Source organism: Octodon degus, unplaced genomic scaffold, assembly GCF_000260255.1.
Source record: "Octodon degus isolate 3935 unplaced genomic scaffold, OctDeg1.0 scaffold00095, whole genome shotgun sequence".
Taxonomy (NCBI): domain Eukaryota; kingdom Metazoa; phylum Chordata; class Mammalia; order Rodentia; family Octodontidae; genus Octodon; species Octodon degus.
In genome coordinates this window covers 5429462-5445495 of record NW_004524671.1, presented here as the reverse complement: position 1 = coordinate 5445495, position 16034 = coordinate 5429462, and the positions used below count along the sequence as shown (strand labels likewise).

Below are 16034 nucleotides of genomic sequence, written 5' to 3'. Positions count from 1 at the left end.
TATTTATTTATTTATTTATTTATTTATTTGCAGAACCAGGGATTGAACTCAGGCCCTTGCGCTTGCCAGGGAAGCACTTACTCCACTAAGCTATCTCCCCGGCCCCCCACTGATATATTTTAAAAAGATGCATTTATGACATAAATTTATGCCAACACGCTAGCTGGCTTTTCTACTCCTACACACTTTGCTTTCAAATGCACTGCTTGCAAGACTGGTCTGGACTTGCTCAAATCACCTCCTGGAGGCGCCATCTGCTAGAGGTTGTCCTCACACTGCCACTGCTGCCAGCTGCCTCCTCTTATTGCTCCCCCCCCACCCGGTAAGGGAGCCAGCACTTCCGGTCTGCTTCTTTCATAATGGTGTTATTTTAGCATAAAGCAGCTGCGACTTTTTACAAGAAAATTTAAACTAATAACTAAACAAATATTACTTTAATTCATTAATCGGGAATATACAAAAATTTCAAACATACTGCACAGAATAATGAAGTCTCAAAACAGAAAACAACATGTAGAATTTAAAGAAGAAATACACAAGTTTACAACAAAAATGGGAGATTTAAGAAGCACTCAGTCACTGAGCAGGTAAAAGGCCTACATTTGGGAGCTTTCTGGCTTTCCCAAACACACAAAAAGGACATTTTCTTTCCTTTCCAGGGAATCATTTCCGTATACTTTTCTGAGCAAATCAAACCATATAATTTTATGATACAAAGTTGGCAGAAAACAATATATATATATATAATAAAATATATGTAATTTTTATTTTCATATATTTTATTATATTTAAGAGAAATATATTTGTGTTGGTTGATTGTGAGCCACCTGACAGCCTGGCTTAGCACAATTCTGGGTGTGAATGACGGATTTACCGAGCATGGAACACCCATCCTGTGTTTCGGTGACACCAACTAAGAGATTTGTCTCCTGGAAGAAGCCCTATTTTTTTTCAGTAGCTTTGTCTTTGCCACTGATTTTGGATGGTTGTCTGCAGGGAACCAAGGCAGACCCTTCAGCCTTCTCTGGAAGGCAGGAAGGACATAAGATCCCAGGAACAGGGAGCAGAAATTTTGCTAGTAGGTCACTGGGGCTGAAAGTCAGTGGTACCATCTCCAGTCCTAGCTCCGATTCCTGGATGCATGATGCCTGCCTATGGGAGACACAGTACCATGTAGTGGACACTAATTCAAAGCATCTATAGCCTTCTGAAGAATCTTGCCCCAGCCCTGCAAGGCAACGCCACCTAGCTGGTTCTTAGCAGTATCGGCAAAAGGCCATTCCACCTTTCTGCTAATCCAGCTCTTCTGGATGGTGAAGACCAAAGTCAGACTGGTGAATTCCATGAGCACAAGCCCACTGCCTCATTTCTCTGGCTGGGTGGTGTGTCCCATTGGGCATGGGCTCTGCAGGCTGCTAGCAAGGATAGGCAGAGCACAAGTGGAGCAGAGGTAATATGTGGAATATTTATAATTGAGTATGTAACAATGACAACTAATGTTCCATATGGTAAGCTATGTCATATTAATGTGTGATAAAACTCAACATTGCAAAATATAAAATTAACCTCAAATTGACCTATATGGCTATTTAAATTACAATCATATTTAATTTTTAGAATTTGGTATGCTGATTTTACAACTCACATGAAAGAGTAAGAATCAAAACTAATCAAGATAATTCTGAGACTGGGTGTGGTGGCACGTGCCTATAATCCCAGTACTCAGAGGCTGAAAACAGGAGGATCACTATGAATCTGAGCTGCGAAGTGAGGCCCTGTACCAAATATATTAGAAAGAAAAAAAAAAAACCCTTCTAGAGAACCAGCTACAGAAAGTGTCAGGAAGCGCAGGAGGCAGGGGTCTGCAGACAAGTGGCTCTGGACAGGCCAGGTCCATATACGGGTCACTTTTCCATGGGGTTTTCTGCTGCTCTGGAAGTAGGTGAGACTGACTTTGCTTAGTACTAGGGTTCCAAGCTAAGAGTGAGGGTATCCCCAAGTAACTCAGCAACCAGTAATACCAAGGTTTGGCAAAGATAGGAAATGACAGGAACTTTTAGATATTTCTTGTGGAGGAAGCATAAATTAGTACATACACTTTAGAAAATATTTTTATCTTATCTATTAAATTCAGAGATATACTTTATATACTCTACTCTTAGGGATGTATCCACCAGAAATATAGACTCATGTACACCAAGAGAAATGGATATCAGTATTTATGACATTATTTATAACAGCCTCAGAGTGAAAATACACCAAAAATTTATGTGCAGTAGAATGGGTAAACAAATTATGTTATTTTTATGTAACAGAATACAAGATGTAATCCAGATAATGAATGCTGAAATTTTACATATTATAAAAATTCTTTTTATAATAAAAAACAAATAAGCACATTGCCATTAATCCTCTGCAAGACACTCCTCCTTGCTTTGAACATACTTAACCCATTATTAGTGTCACTTTCAGAGTCATTTTTCGAAGTTCTCTTGTGTCTTTAAGAGGTATGATTAGAAACACAGAGAATGCTACAGACAAGTGCCATCCGATGGAAAAGCAGCCTCACAAAAACTCTACTGCCTGTATTCATTTATCTTATTCATAGAATCTGGTACCGTGCAACTTCTGGCTTGTCCCCAAAGTCAAAAAGGTAAATACTTCAATGAATTCAGGATATCAAGGCTACTCAACCAGACACTCACGAAAGAGTTTCCACAACTGCTTTAGATAGTGGCAAGAACGATGGGATACATGTGTATGAGGCAAGGAGTACCTGCAGGGGATTGGGGGGACTAACGGCACTGTGTCTTTTACTGTAATAAATTCTGATTTATTTTAAAATCTATGCATTTTTATCACACTCCATATATGGCAATGTAACTGAGACAATTATATAGGATGTATAGACCTTACAAACATAATAATGAACAAAATACCAGGTAGAAAATACTCTTCACCATTTTTCATACAAAATTTTAAAGTAACCTATTGTCTAAGTTCAAAAACCCCCTTACCTAATTCTCTCATATAAAATTAAGCACAAGTTAAAAATAAATTATGGTGTTTAGAGATGTTTATTTAAATACTACAACTACAAAATAAAGGGTAAAGTGATGAACCTGGTAATCAAAATGGTTATCTGGGGGTTGGGGATAAGGTTGTGAATTCAATTCCCAGTACCCCCCAAAAAAGGTTGAGTTGGGGAGGAGGGATACTTGCAGCCATCAAATGGTTCTGGCAAAGTTCCATTTCTGGACAAGGGTGTTAGATACAGATGTCTGCTTTGTATAAGCCCTGTTCTAGTATATATATTATATATATAATATATATTACATATATAATATTATAATATATATACACACACACAATTTTTTAAAGTTTAAAATTTCATGGAAAAATGACAGATGACTTACTGTTCAATAATCTTAGCAGCACCAAGTCCAGGTCTAGTCCAAGTGCCATTAAACTGTGTTCAGAAAATTTCTTCTAAGGATTGATGTAGCTCACTGATAAGAGTGCTAGCCTAGCATGTACTAGACCCTGGTTTCAACCGCTGGTGTGGCAAAAACAAACAAATCAGCAAAAAACAAAACTTTTCTTCTAGCTCAAGAAAAGTAAGGAGGAAGAGATGAAGAAGAAATGTATAATGAGGAAACTTAGAAAATGAGGACAAGTGGCTGAGAATGAAAAAAAGAATGAGAAAATAGGTTAAATATAAAAACACACCATCTTTCAGGACCATTCTTGTTATCAGGCTGTAAAGCCAACTGTACCACAGGCATAACTTGATTTGATTATAAGTTGATAAGAGGTTGAAACTCAACCCTATTAGTGATCAGAGAACAACTATCTTAACCTAAATTCTTATTTTAACTACTTATAAATTTCCTTTAGATACTTCCTTGTAGAGTTAGAACTTTTTTCTTCTCAATTTTTATTCAGTTCCATCACCCCACAGCTGAAAGTTATCTGAAGAAAGTTCTCAAATGCTCAGAGTTTTTAGGCAGAACAAAGTATACATTTCACATTTTTTAAAAAACTTGACTTCAGTTCCAAATGAATAACTTCAAAATGACTTCATTTCATTACAGACAGCTAAGTATGGTAGAAATATTATAGGCAGTCAGTGCTATGTCTTCAAGAGTCAGGACAAAAGGTGAAATACTACAACTGTGGCTAGAGATGCATAAGTTAGGGGCCGGGCCTCTAGATAACAATGGAAGGACCAGCCCTATGTACTCTGCGAGGGTTAGTGTTAATCCCTGGTCTAATGAAGTCTAGCTAGACATCAGAGCCCTGATCTATTATCTATCCTTCTTTGTTCTTTCCATGCACACTTGATACAGAACTTGCTTCCCCAGTGGATCAATATTACCCAAGCAGGGGCTGGAGAGATGGCTCAGTGGTCTAAAGCACCTACTTGGAACAAGCTTGGCAAAGCACAGGGACCGCGGTTTGATCCCCCAGCACCACATGCCAGCCAGCCCCTCCCCCTGGTGGGCTGAGCTGGCCACACACACACACACACACACACACACACACACAAAATAAATAAATAAATGTTTAAAAAAAAAATATTACCCAAGCAGCTATACTTGTAATCTTACTGGCCAATCATCATTGCAACCCACATTGTACCCATGTGAGTGTGCTCTATAAAACTTACCCCAAGAAGTAGGTGTCCTTAGGTAACTGCTTTCTAGGTGTCACCATGTGTCCTGCTCTGGGAGGAGCTTTCTATCCCTCAATAAATATTTCCTACTCCTAACCTTTGCTCCTAAAATTCATTCTTCAATTTTAGTGAACACAAACACGGCATATCAAACATCTAACAGGTTAGGAGTTATATACCCTTATACTATATCTGGAGGTCTTGATATGATTTCCTATATCAAATTTAAAACCTAGTATAAACAGAAGTAGCCAAAGCAAATGTCTATTTTGGACTGTATTTTAAGAGAGCTGAAAATCAAGTGAGCAATACAGGATTCTGAATTACTGGTAGAGGCTCTCCGGCTTGTCAAGAGAGGTGGTATGTCAATTTCTTCTAGAAGGGAAGAGTCCTTACCCTACTTCCATGCACTTAGCTGCCTAACAGATCCTCTCACTTGTTCTCTGAGTATATGTCAAACTTCTAGAAAATGCTAGAAAAGGGAAAGAAGCTGGTCTAGAAAATCTTGCCCTGGCCTTAATCTTAGTCTTTGTAATACATACTGTACCAACAAAACTGATCTTCTTTCTTCCCAAGGAGCTCAAATGGTTTTAGAACATTTTCAATAGGTATAAATTGTTAAAGGTATTTAAAATCTCTACTCTCTCCTTTATCAATAAAGCAACTCCAAGGATCAGTGTTGAAACATACGCATACATGCATACACATCACACGAAGAAAAAAGAAAAGATAACCTACCTACATAACAGAGGCTTTCTTTCCCTCATATGACTTATTTTCTGACAAAGGCCTTTGTAAGGCTGTAAGATGAAGTTACTCTTACCATTTTCACATTGTTTTACATACCATGATGCTGATGTCATAGCAGGCAAGCTGTCAAAGTACTTTCAGAAATGTTACAATAAACCTGCTTCCAAAATATGTAATATATTCACAACGTTACACCCAAGGATTATGAAAGAAGACAGGGGCACAGATGTAAAGACAAAAAATATAGACATCATAGTTAAAATTCTGATAGCAATGGCTTTATATTATGTAACTGACTGCAATGTATTTTAACATGTTTTTAGGCATTTTGCTTTGTAGCTACCAAAGAAAATAGCTGATAAAGAAGCCTCACTCTTAAAATGAAGCTGTCCAACTGACTCAAATACTGAGAAGCCAGGAAAGACCCAGAAACACATAAATAGGTCACCATCAACTCTACACGTAATACTGCTCACAGGAACTTCACTATCCCTATGGATAAGATAAACGCCACAGAGAGCTGGATATGAATTTTAATGGAGCTACTAAGACCTTCACAAAAATAAAAACATTTTTTAAAGGCTAAAAAGCCAGGAATTTGTGAATCCAAAAAACGTACAGCGTTTAAGCATATTTTAGTATGTCATATCTTATTTTAATCAACTACCAAAGACACACACTTCCTCCTTTGTATGTTCCATCCCATGAAAAAAGTATTTAATACTCATTGGCATTCAGTGTGAGTGTTGGAGGCATTCAATTTTGCCTCCAACAGGATTATCAGTGCTACTTTCTCCATTCTGACATGGGCATGTTCAACTCATGCTCAACAGCAGTTTTCTATACCCCTTAATTATCCTCCACAATCAACTTTGACTCATCATCAAGCCTCTACCATCCACAAAACCCACATTTATATCTGCGAAGTCTCCTTGCAGAGGAAGGAAACTGCAGTACTGAGTTCTCCAGACAGGCGGGCGTATGAGGAACACTTCTTCAATTGTTCTCTGCTTGGCAGAGAGAAAACTAGAAAGCAGACTGTAGAGTTCTCTAAGAGCAGAAAGGCTGTGTCACCAACACCTTTTGTGGCTCCCTAATAAACGGATTTACAGTTCAGCTGCAGTTATTCACGTTTGCTCAAAGAGGTTCTCAGTACTCTTTGGGATCCACCCATCACACAAACAATGATTTAAACCAAACGAAAACAAAACAGTGACACACTCCTGATTCTTTCCTTTAGGAAGTAAGATATGAAATAATCTGGTGACTAGCATGGGGCTTCTCCAGCATTTTCATTTTCAGAACCTCTGAACAGTGTTCAAAGAATCCACAGGATTTAATTAGCTCTGTGCATACAGGGCTGCTCATGAACCTGACAGAAAGCTGACTGCTCTAAGTACACCATGTATTCCCATAAGGTTATCTTTGATTACTTAAAAGTCCTAAAACTCACTGTCAAAAAGCAATGAAGTCCTGCTCTGTAGAGACAAAATTAAAGCCCTCACTCCTCATATTCTACTTCTTGTCATGTATTTGTAGTCAATAATAAAATGCTTGTCTGAGGAGCACTTACTTCATTGTCCGACTCCACAAGAACTTGATCGTATTCACTAAGCGCTACTAGAAACATGATTGAGGTGACATTTTCAAAGCAGTGTATCCATTTTCTTCTCTCTGATCTTTGGCCCCCTACATCGACCATTCTGCAAAGTTAACAATATTCATATTAACAGTATGTAAAGAAAAACTTTAACATATCAATGTAAATACAGCACTACTTATACAGGCAATGGACTTCCAAGTTAGCTCACACAGTATTTGACTATCTACTAATTTTCTATTACTACAGAAAATTAAAACATTCTGAGAAATAAATTACTTTGGTGATTATTTACAAATTACCATATATATATATATTTGTAATTTTGTAAACAAAATCTTTATCTAGGCCAAGCAAGATAGTAATTTCATTTCATTAAGCACTGAAGAGTCAAGAACAAAAATGAGTCTTATTTGTGTTAAATCATAATAACAAATCCTAAATTTTTCCTTTAACTCAGGATAAAGATCCTCATATTTCTTGAGGATAAAGGGAATGGCCATGTTTTAAGATGTAAGATGTAAGATGTTATACATCTCAGCAGCTTCAACTAAATGCAAAGATGACTCTGCTTATCATTCATTAGTACAGTAAATATTTTGAGCTTTTTTTTGCCCTCCTAGTATCAGAAATAATTTAGGACAGGCCCATCCATGTCGAATTAAGTTGGTATAATGAGCCTTGGGCACAAACCAACTTGTTAGCCTGCTCAAAATGAAATGTGGCATAAGATAACAAGATGCTACAAGACAGCCTGGTGTGGTGGCACACACCTGTAATCCTGGTACTCAGGAGGCTGAAGGAGGAGGAAGGTCATGAATTTAAGGGTGGCCTGAACTACATAGCAAAACTGTCTCAAAAAAAGCACAAGATGCCACACAGAGGCTGTCATTTTTTTTTTTTAAACACATGAGCTCAGTCAGTGACCACTCAGATATTAACACTGACATTAATAAAGGTGCATGCTTTCATATATATGAAACTTTCTAACAGTGCCTAGAATCAATATTTCAATTGTTGAATCCATCCTTTCATTGAAATGTACATGTTCACAGGAAAACACTCAAAATGACAGGTTTAGCTATAAAAGTTCAGAGTAGGCCTCTTTAGGCCTTTGCTGAAAATGGTAGTTGCTCCTAGTGTTTTCCTAATAGAATTAAGCCTAAACTAAGAATTTCAGCAACTTTTAGTAATTGCTTCTAAAGGTTTCAAAGTCATGAAAGAGAAATCTGTGGGGCAAATTAATGGTTCAAAGAGAACTTCTCTAAAGCCCTCATGTGTACAACACACTGTCCATTTACATGAACCCCTCTTCCACAGTCCTATCACACTGGACCCCACAGGACACTTCTCATGTTGGAGAAAAGCCCACTTGTAGTCACTAGTGCTTTTACTGTAATGGCAAAATGTGTCCTTCAAAAGCTGGTCCACATAATGTGGGAAAAGTAAGATACAATACTAACTTGGTTCAGAACTAACTGTGAAGCAACTGAATGTGAAAGTCCCTATGAAATACTACATGGATTCACAAAGTATTCTATAATGTGGTTTAAAAAGGGAAGAAGCTTGGGTGTCTCAAATTTAAGATCTGTAAATGTAAGTAATACCATATGCCAACTCTATAGCCATTTTACAGATGAAAAAATTAAGGCTCAGAAACAGTTTCAGAATTCCACTCATCATATACATCAGTGTATAACAGCCAGATTGTCCACCAAGTGCAAAGGATGATTTAAAAATGGTACTTTGGCAAAATGATGGTGTGTTGATTGTTCAGGCACACAGTTGGCAAAGTTGCTGAACAACTAACTCACTTCATAACCTGGTATTTATTGTACACATCACGTCCAGGGGGTGGCTCTGCTGAGGAGCTCCGACATGTACGGATGCTCAACTCAAAGGCAGACTCACCAGCTTCACTTCTTCAATCACCACGTAACTTGTATTCTAACAGTACAATGGAGTGATTGTGTAATAACAGAGTAAATAAATGCATATCACTATTTTTACTTTTTCTCATTTTAAGAAAAAATAGAATACTTTGTTGTGGAAGTATTATCCAGACAGAACAATAGCAGCAAAAGAGGAGGTATTATGTTTTCATCCTATTTTGCTACTTATATTTAGACTAGGATAATTAATTCATTTTCAAAATCATGAATCTTGAAAAAAAGTCAAGAAACTTAAGTTTTATTGCTACTGAAAAATTTTGTGTTGGTGCCAGGTAATGTGGAGAAAATATTAACACACAAACTTTTGAAAACATAATTTCTATTATGATAGGGTCATAAAATCATATCTTGTATAACTATGAAAATTACCCATTGTCCTTATAGTTCCATGATTAAAGAAACACTAACAATGTTGAAATGACTAATTTTCTGATGTATGTGGGACAACTCAGGCTAGCCTTGAGCTCACTTTATGTCCCAGGTTGGCCTTGAACTCAAAGCAATCCTCCTGCCTCAGCTTCCTGAGTGCTGGGATCACAGGTATGCCCAAGAGTTCAGTAACTGATTTTTCTTCACCATCAACAAAGATATCATTAATTGCTTGGTAAGTTAAATTGGCAAGAAGCCCCTGAGTATATTCTCTTTCTGCGTTTCTTTCCAGAGTATATTATTTTATTTGTTTCCAATGACAACAACTCAAGTAATGCTATGTTGTTTTAAACCCTACACTTGATCTCAATATTTACAGAGTTCATCAAATGTACTCAAGGCATAAAAACAGAAAAAAATCTCATAGATTCAACTACTACCTGAAAATGACACTTTGTAAGTCAAATGGATATTCGATGATCCCTGTAGTGGGGACTCGAACTCTTAGCACATCTTGTTGCGTAGGCAGATAGGAAGGATCAGCTACACGGTCCAAGTCATTCAGATAGCTAAGGAGGGAAGACATAATGAGAATGTCAGTGCCATAATCACCCAAATCCATGGAAAGGGAAGGGCAAAATGAATCGCAAGAGAAATGAAGAAAAAATATGAGAAAGAGGTAGAGAAGTTAGAGCAACAATGACAAACCCAATCTTTCATTACATAGAAGCAGGTTATCTTTCTCTGGGTGATTTATTCACCACATTTCTCAGTTGTTGCCTATTATAGAACCCATAAAAAAAAGGTGGGAGAGAAAAAGGTTAAGAAATTCAAATTATATAATCTTCTATACTCTACTCAGCAGGTGTGGTTGATAAAGCAGGAGTTTAAAACAAATAGTTCTAAATTGTTTATACAAATTTAATTTGTATAAGTAAACAGATAACAAAGTTACATATAAGAACAAGATGTTTCTTCTTTTTTTTTATTTTAGAGAAGGGTCTACAGGGTGTTCAGGGTCTCACTACTAGCCTGGACTCGTAGTGAATCGCCTGTTTACAGCCTCCCAAGAGCTGGGATTGTAGGTGTGTGCCACCACACAGTCTCAATTGCCATCTTGGCCCAATTTCAATTGCTATCTCAGGGTGCCCCACGGGCAGGGCTGGCACAGTGGGCCCAGGGATCGAACCCCTGGCCCCTGTGTCTGTTTGCAGGCACTTTAATCTGCTGAGCTCTTTGGCTGGCCCAGATGTTTCTTCTTTGCAGCACATGGAAGTCTCTTCCTGTAATGAATTTTCTTATTCCCCTAAGAGAAGACAGCAGAGTACTCTGGCCTAAATTCTGCCCAAAGCCTAAGTCATTCATGATTAATGTGAAGCCACAAAATTTCTAGTTACTAAAGTAATAATACATAAGGTCAGATATTCTCAACACTGAGGTTCACAACTTAACTTTAAATATCTCTGGTCATCATAATTTTCTATTCTCTTACACTTTTTATTTGGAAATAATTTAGACTCACAAGTAACAAAAACAGAAAATTTCCCTCTACCTTTCTCCATCTTTTTCTAATAATATCTTATAAAACCAGGTAACTGACAGTAATATCAAATTATTAGCTACATCATAGACCTTATTTTGAGTTCACCCACATGCATGCATGAGTATATATGCATACATCAAATATATGCATGCATCTAGATCTGGAGTATTTAGTGCTGTGTTATCACATGTAGAGGTTCATGCAATCACTACCACAGTCAAGAAACTGCCTTGTTATACTTGACAACTTCAACCCCTGAAAGCTTCTTGTGTGCTCCACACCAGTATAATTTTGTATTTCCAAAATCTTCTATATAATTTTTAAGCTTTCCAACAGTAAGCATCATTTGCAATGTTGAGAATCATGTAACTGGATAGAACTGATGATAGCCAGGTGAAAACAACTGTTGTAACTGTTATCTTTTTGATTTTTTAAACATGTTTTCCTCTGCCCTCTTCAGAGACATGTTTCAAAACACAAAACTGTGTGCACGAAGTTACTAACTTGTGAGTAAGGTTTGCAAACAGTGGAACCATTATTAGAAATGGAAGGAGTCAGATATAGCCTTCAGCTCCTTTGTGATCAGAAACAAACCAGTGAATCCTGTGATATGTAACAGGGATGCTACTGCACAGAAAGTACAAGCAGCTATAATGCAGATACTGTACTCAGGTGATGTCATCTGCCCAGGGTAAGGGCTCTGTCTTAGCCATTTTTATTTCTGCCTAGTGCCAAGGAACTAGTACTTAATGAACATATGTTGGATGGGTGGATTTGCTATACTGTGTTTTAGTTGTAGCACTAAATTTCATTCTTACTAGTGGTGACTCCATATCTTAAATTTGAGACTTCAGTGTTAAAGGGAAACATGATGTTAGTTTATAAGATTCTGGAATCATAAAGTAATGGTACCAAGTATGACTTGAACTAAGAAATAGTTACTGCCTTTTTGGTAATATATCAATCTTTTAAGAAAAAAAAATGTTATCAGCCTAGAAATTCCCAGTGCAAAGCAAATAATTCATAGTGTGGAAGCCTTATGTAGATCACATGAGTGATTCACTAGCTGTCTGTTAGCATTCTACTGACTAATTAGAATCAACTGAGAAAATACATAAACATGACTATACGTAAGATTTTAGTCAATTATTTAGCACGATCATGGAGCTGTCTGATAAGGTTAGTAAGCTCACACTCTATGAGTTGATCTATATCCCATTCTTTAGGTAAACTAAGCCCATCACATATTTAGAGTCAATTGGCTGCTTAATACCACTAAGTTTTCTGGTACCTTCATCTAAAAAACCCGAACATACATTCTGAAATCCATAAAAATCACCATTAATTTAACTATTATACAAAAGAACTTACTTCAGGTAGAGCAAAGAACTTCAAAATTACACTGGCAAGCAGACTCTAAAAATACACTGTCCACTTCTATTCACTTACTGCTACACACAAAAGTTAGAACAAAGGATTGCTAATTCACGTATATAAGGCACTTACTGTGAGGTAAAGAGAAATCGTGGTTTTCTGCTTCCTGAACATGAGCCAGCAGATCACGCACTGCTATTTATTTAAAAAAACAGACATGTGTCTACAAGAACTGAAAGCACCAGCACATGCCACTGGGTGTGGTGGCATGTGCTGTAATTCTGTGGTGGTGATGGTGGTGCAGGAGGACCACCAGTTTGATCCCAGCCCATGCCACTAGGCAAGATCCTATCTCAAAAGGGAAGGCGGCATTGAATTTCTACTATCACAAAGGCAAGAAGGTAGCCAAGATTCACTTCAGGTAAGGCCATGGAGTCAAAATCTTTGGGGAAAAAAAGCATGTACGGTGGGAAACTGTTACATTGCACAGCAGGAGCAAAGATAACTATGGGTATGCCCTGAGCTCTCTGAGAAACATTTGGATAAGGTGGAACCCAAGTGCTACACATGCAAATGTAAAACCACATCCAAGGGTTCAGATGCTACTCTCAAAAAACTCCAGGAACCCAGGGTCCTACTCAGATACCTAATTTCGTAAAACATTCACACTGTAAGAATACTTTTTATTCTTTTTAGTTCCTTTTCAGTGGCAGTACAGTTCACACAGAATAAAAACACTGAGCATGTGCAGTTTTGCAGGGTCGCAGGGACTGCTCATTGTCATGGTACCAATGTATTTCACTGTAATGTTCATATTTCAATGTTCTTCAAAGATATTCCATATACTTCTAACTTGAAAGTGATAGTTCTTGGTCAACTTTCTTTTTTCCTTTGCCTCAGTTGAATGATGAAGAGAAAAACTCCCTTTATGTGGTGTAAAAAGTTAAAATTAATCTAGTTTAGCAGAAAGGTTTTCTGAAAGGAACCACAGCAATTCTGCTATTTCCAGCACACATCATGTAGGGCACAACCCAAAACAAGGCAAAGAAAAAGAAACCAAAAGCAGATTCCTCAACCAAACAGTAGATGTACACACTACTTTTCTCCCATTGGAAGCTCTGGGTGGCTACCCAGGACTGAAGATACAATTTGTGAAGCAGATAAAGCACAGAGGTGGACTATCACAAGGACTATCACTTTTTCACTGCCAATGAGTGAGAGCTGGTGTGCAAAGAAGCTGCTTGCAGAACCAGTGATTCCACCTGCTTTCCCCACCCCGGGCTCACAGGACTCAAAAGATGAACCTGCAACACTTTCTATATTTCACATTTGCCAGGAGGGAAAAATGCCGCTCTGTTCACTTAGAAATGGAGCTCTCTGGCATGGTCAGATTAGCAGATCCTCACTTGTTAATGTTTGTCACATTTTGAGAAAAGGTAATAGAAAAACGTCTGAACTATACCTTCCATATAAAGTATTTCATATTCTGAAGGACAACTAGTAGAATCCTGGGGTGAAGGTTCTACTGCATTATTCATTTAACCTTTTAAAAAGAAACTTCAAGGTCTGAACAAATTTATATTATAGGGTAAATTCAGAGTTAATTATAGTCATAATTTGTTTTGAGGGAATAGTTCTGAGTGGTTGTTGAGGTCATTCTTAGGGTGTTGCTATGGCAACAGGCCCAGGTACATTTCCAAGGCACTGTCTGTGTAACAAGTGGCTGATGTCAGGGAGAGAAAGTTGACATGGTGTACATGGGATTTAATTATCTAGAAGACAAGCCATTTTTAAGAATACATTTAGAAAGACCTTTCACTGGTTTAAATTCACCTTATTTCAATCCCTTTATAGGGTACAACTTTTTATTGCATTGACACATTTAACAATTAATCACTGACACATTTAACAATTAATAACTTATAGCAAGTAATAAAAGAATTCAACATTTGTCCACATGAGTTTGCCAGGTCAGTTGCGGTTCTCAAACTCAGTGGTAAGCTGCGTAACAGCTTTGTTCATAGGTTTATCACGAACTCTTGGCTGAAGGGCTAGGACACATACAGCAGGTGCACAGTATGCCTCTCACAGCTGTTCTCAGGAAGGCCTGCTAGTAGTTACAAATGCAAGTTTCATTCTTTGGGAGGAAACATAGGAGTATAGGAGGTCATGAGCTATTCATCTTTTTGTATTCACCCATGGGGTCATTACTAGTTTGCATTATTACATAAAAACTAAAGTCTCAATTAAAATGCCTCTGACAAATTTAAAGACAACACAGTAAGGAAAGGTGTCACTGGCTTATCTTCAGTTAGGAGGCAGATGTACTTCCTGGTCGTCTTTAGGTGCTGGCTACCAATGGATAGAATTTATGTGTTCATCTTATACCTGTTGGAGACAGGCTTTTGGGCTTTCAAGTTCTAATCCAGTACAAACTGCAGAGGTGGCACTTCAAAACAGACATTTCTGATATCATCTCTTTAATGAAAGAAATACATTTTGATGATTTTCTGTGAAAAATAAGGCAAAGAGGGGCTTGGATAGTAATATTTTGATACCTCTTTTGTACTGCTAGCAAAATGCAGAGTCATGTGGAATTTAACAACATGTTTGACAGAATTAGGGTAGTTTTTTTTTTTTTTTTTTTTTTTTCAGTAGTGGGGATTGAACTCAGGACCCTGCACTTGCCAGGCAAGCTCTTATTCTACTGAGCTATCTCAATGGGCCCCAGGGTAGATGTTGAAGATATAAAGATTCATTGTATACACATGAAATTTACCTACTTGTGAAAGGAAAAGGGCTATATAAAAAGCAGAATGCTAGGGATATAGTTCAGTGGCACTGCGCCTGCATGGCAAGTGTAAGTACTGGGTTCATTTTCCAGTACAATTTAAAAAAAAACAAAGTGAAATGAAGTTTATCAGGAATGGAATAAAGGTTGTTATATTTTGGATACAGTAATTTCCTGGGTATTTGTTTGCATAATCTCTACTCCTTTTTTTTTTTTTTTTTTTTTTGCGGAACCGGGGATTGAACTCAGGCCCTTGCGCCTGCCAGGGAAGCACTTATTCCACTGAGCCACCTCCCAGCCCTAAATATTTTACTCTTTGTTGTTTGCATAATCTCTAAACTTTGCCAGTAATCCACAAAACATCCTTCTGTAGTACAACTGAGTTATACACCAAAGATGAAGAAATCATGCAATTTAGTTCACATTCTATAACTACTACCTTCTTTCCATATTTAACTTCTGGATCATCTCTGGCTGTAGAGAAATAAAATTCAGAAAAGAGCTATAAACCACAACATCAACTGACTAAAAATAATCAGAAAAGCTTTGTAACAGTTTGTCAGTAACAGCTTTGGAGTTTACCTTCAAGTTTAACTTATGCTCCCATTTGTCATGTAGTGAAAACTTATTTTTTTAAATCTTTTTAATAAAATCTCTTTTTTTGGGGTGGGGGCAGGATTGAACTCAGACCTTTGCACTTGCCAGGGAAGTGCTTATTCCACAAAATCTTTTTAAATCTAAAAAGAAATACCTTTTACCTTTCACTGGAAGGAAAACTGAAATCTAAACCAAGAACAACAGATAGTGAGGTTAAGCTTAACAGCCTAAGTTGTATGGTAATAACAATAAACTTGTCTTCTGGATGGTTAACAACCTAAGTTTGCAGACCAAAATTAGATGAAAAGGAGGGCTGCAAGGAAAGTCAACATTTTGGCCCTAGCCCTCCAAGGTCAATTAAGACTCAGGACATATGAGAATTT

General features: G+C 37.5%; 1 protein-coding gene across 1 annotated transcript in view; it reads right to left on the bottom strand.

Annotated features, from left to right (window-relative positions):
- The window catches only part of LOC111818563 (guanine nucleotide-binding protein G(q) subunit alpha), a 329132-nt gene that overhangs the window by 51997 nt on the left and 261101 nt on the right, over positions 1-16034 (bottom strand). Inside the window, exons 4-5 of the mRNA XM_023722989.1 lie at positions 9787-9915; positions 6999-7128 (exon numbers count right to left, since the gene is read on the bottom strand). Coding sequence (XP_023578757.1) covers positions 6999-7128; positions 9787-9915 — 259 coding nt within the window. The remainder of the gene's footprint in view (positions 1-6998; positions 7129-9786; positions 9916-16034) is intronic.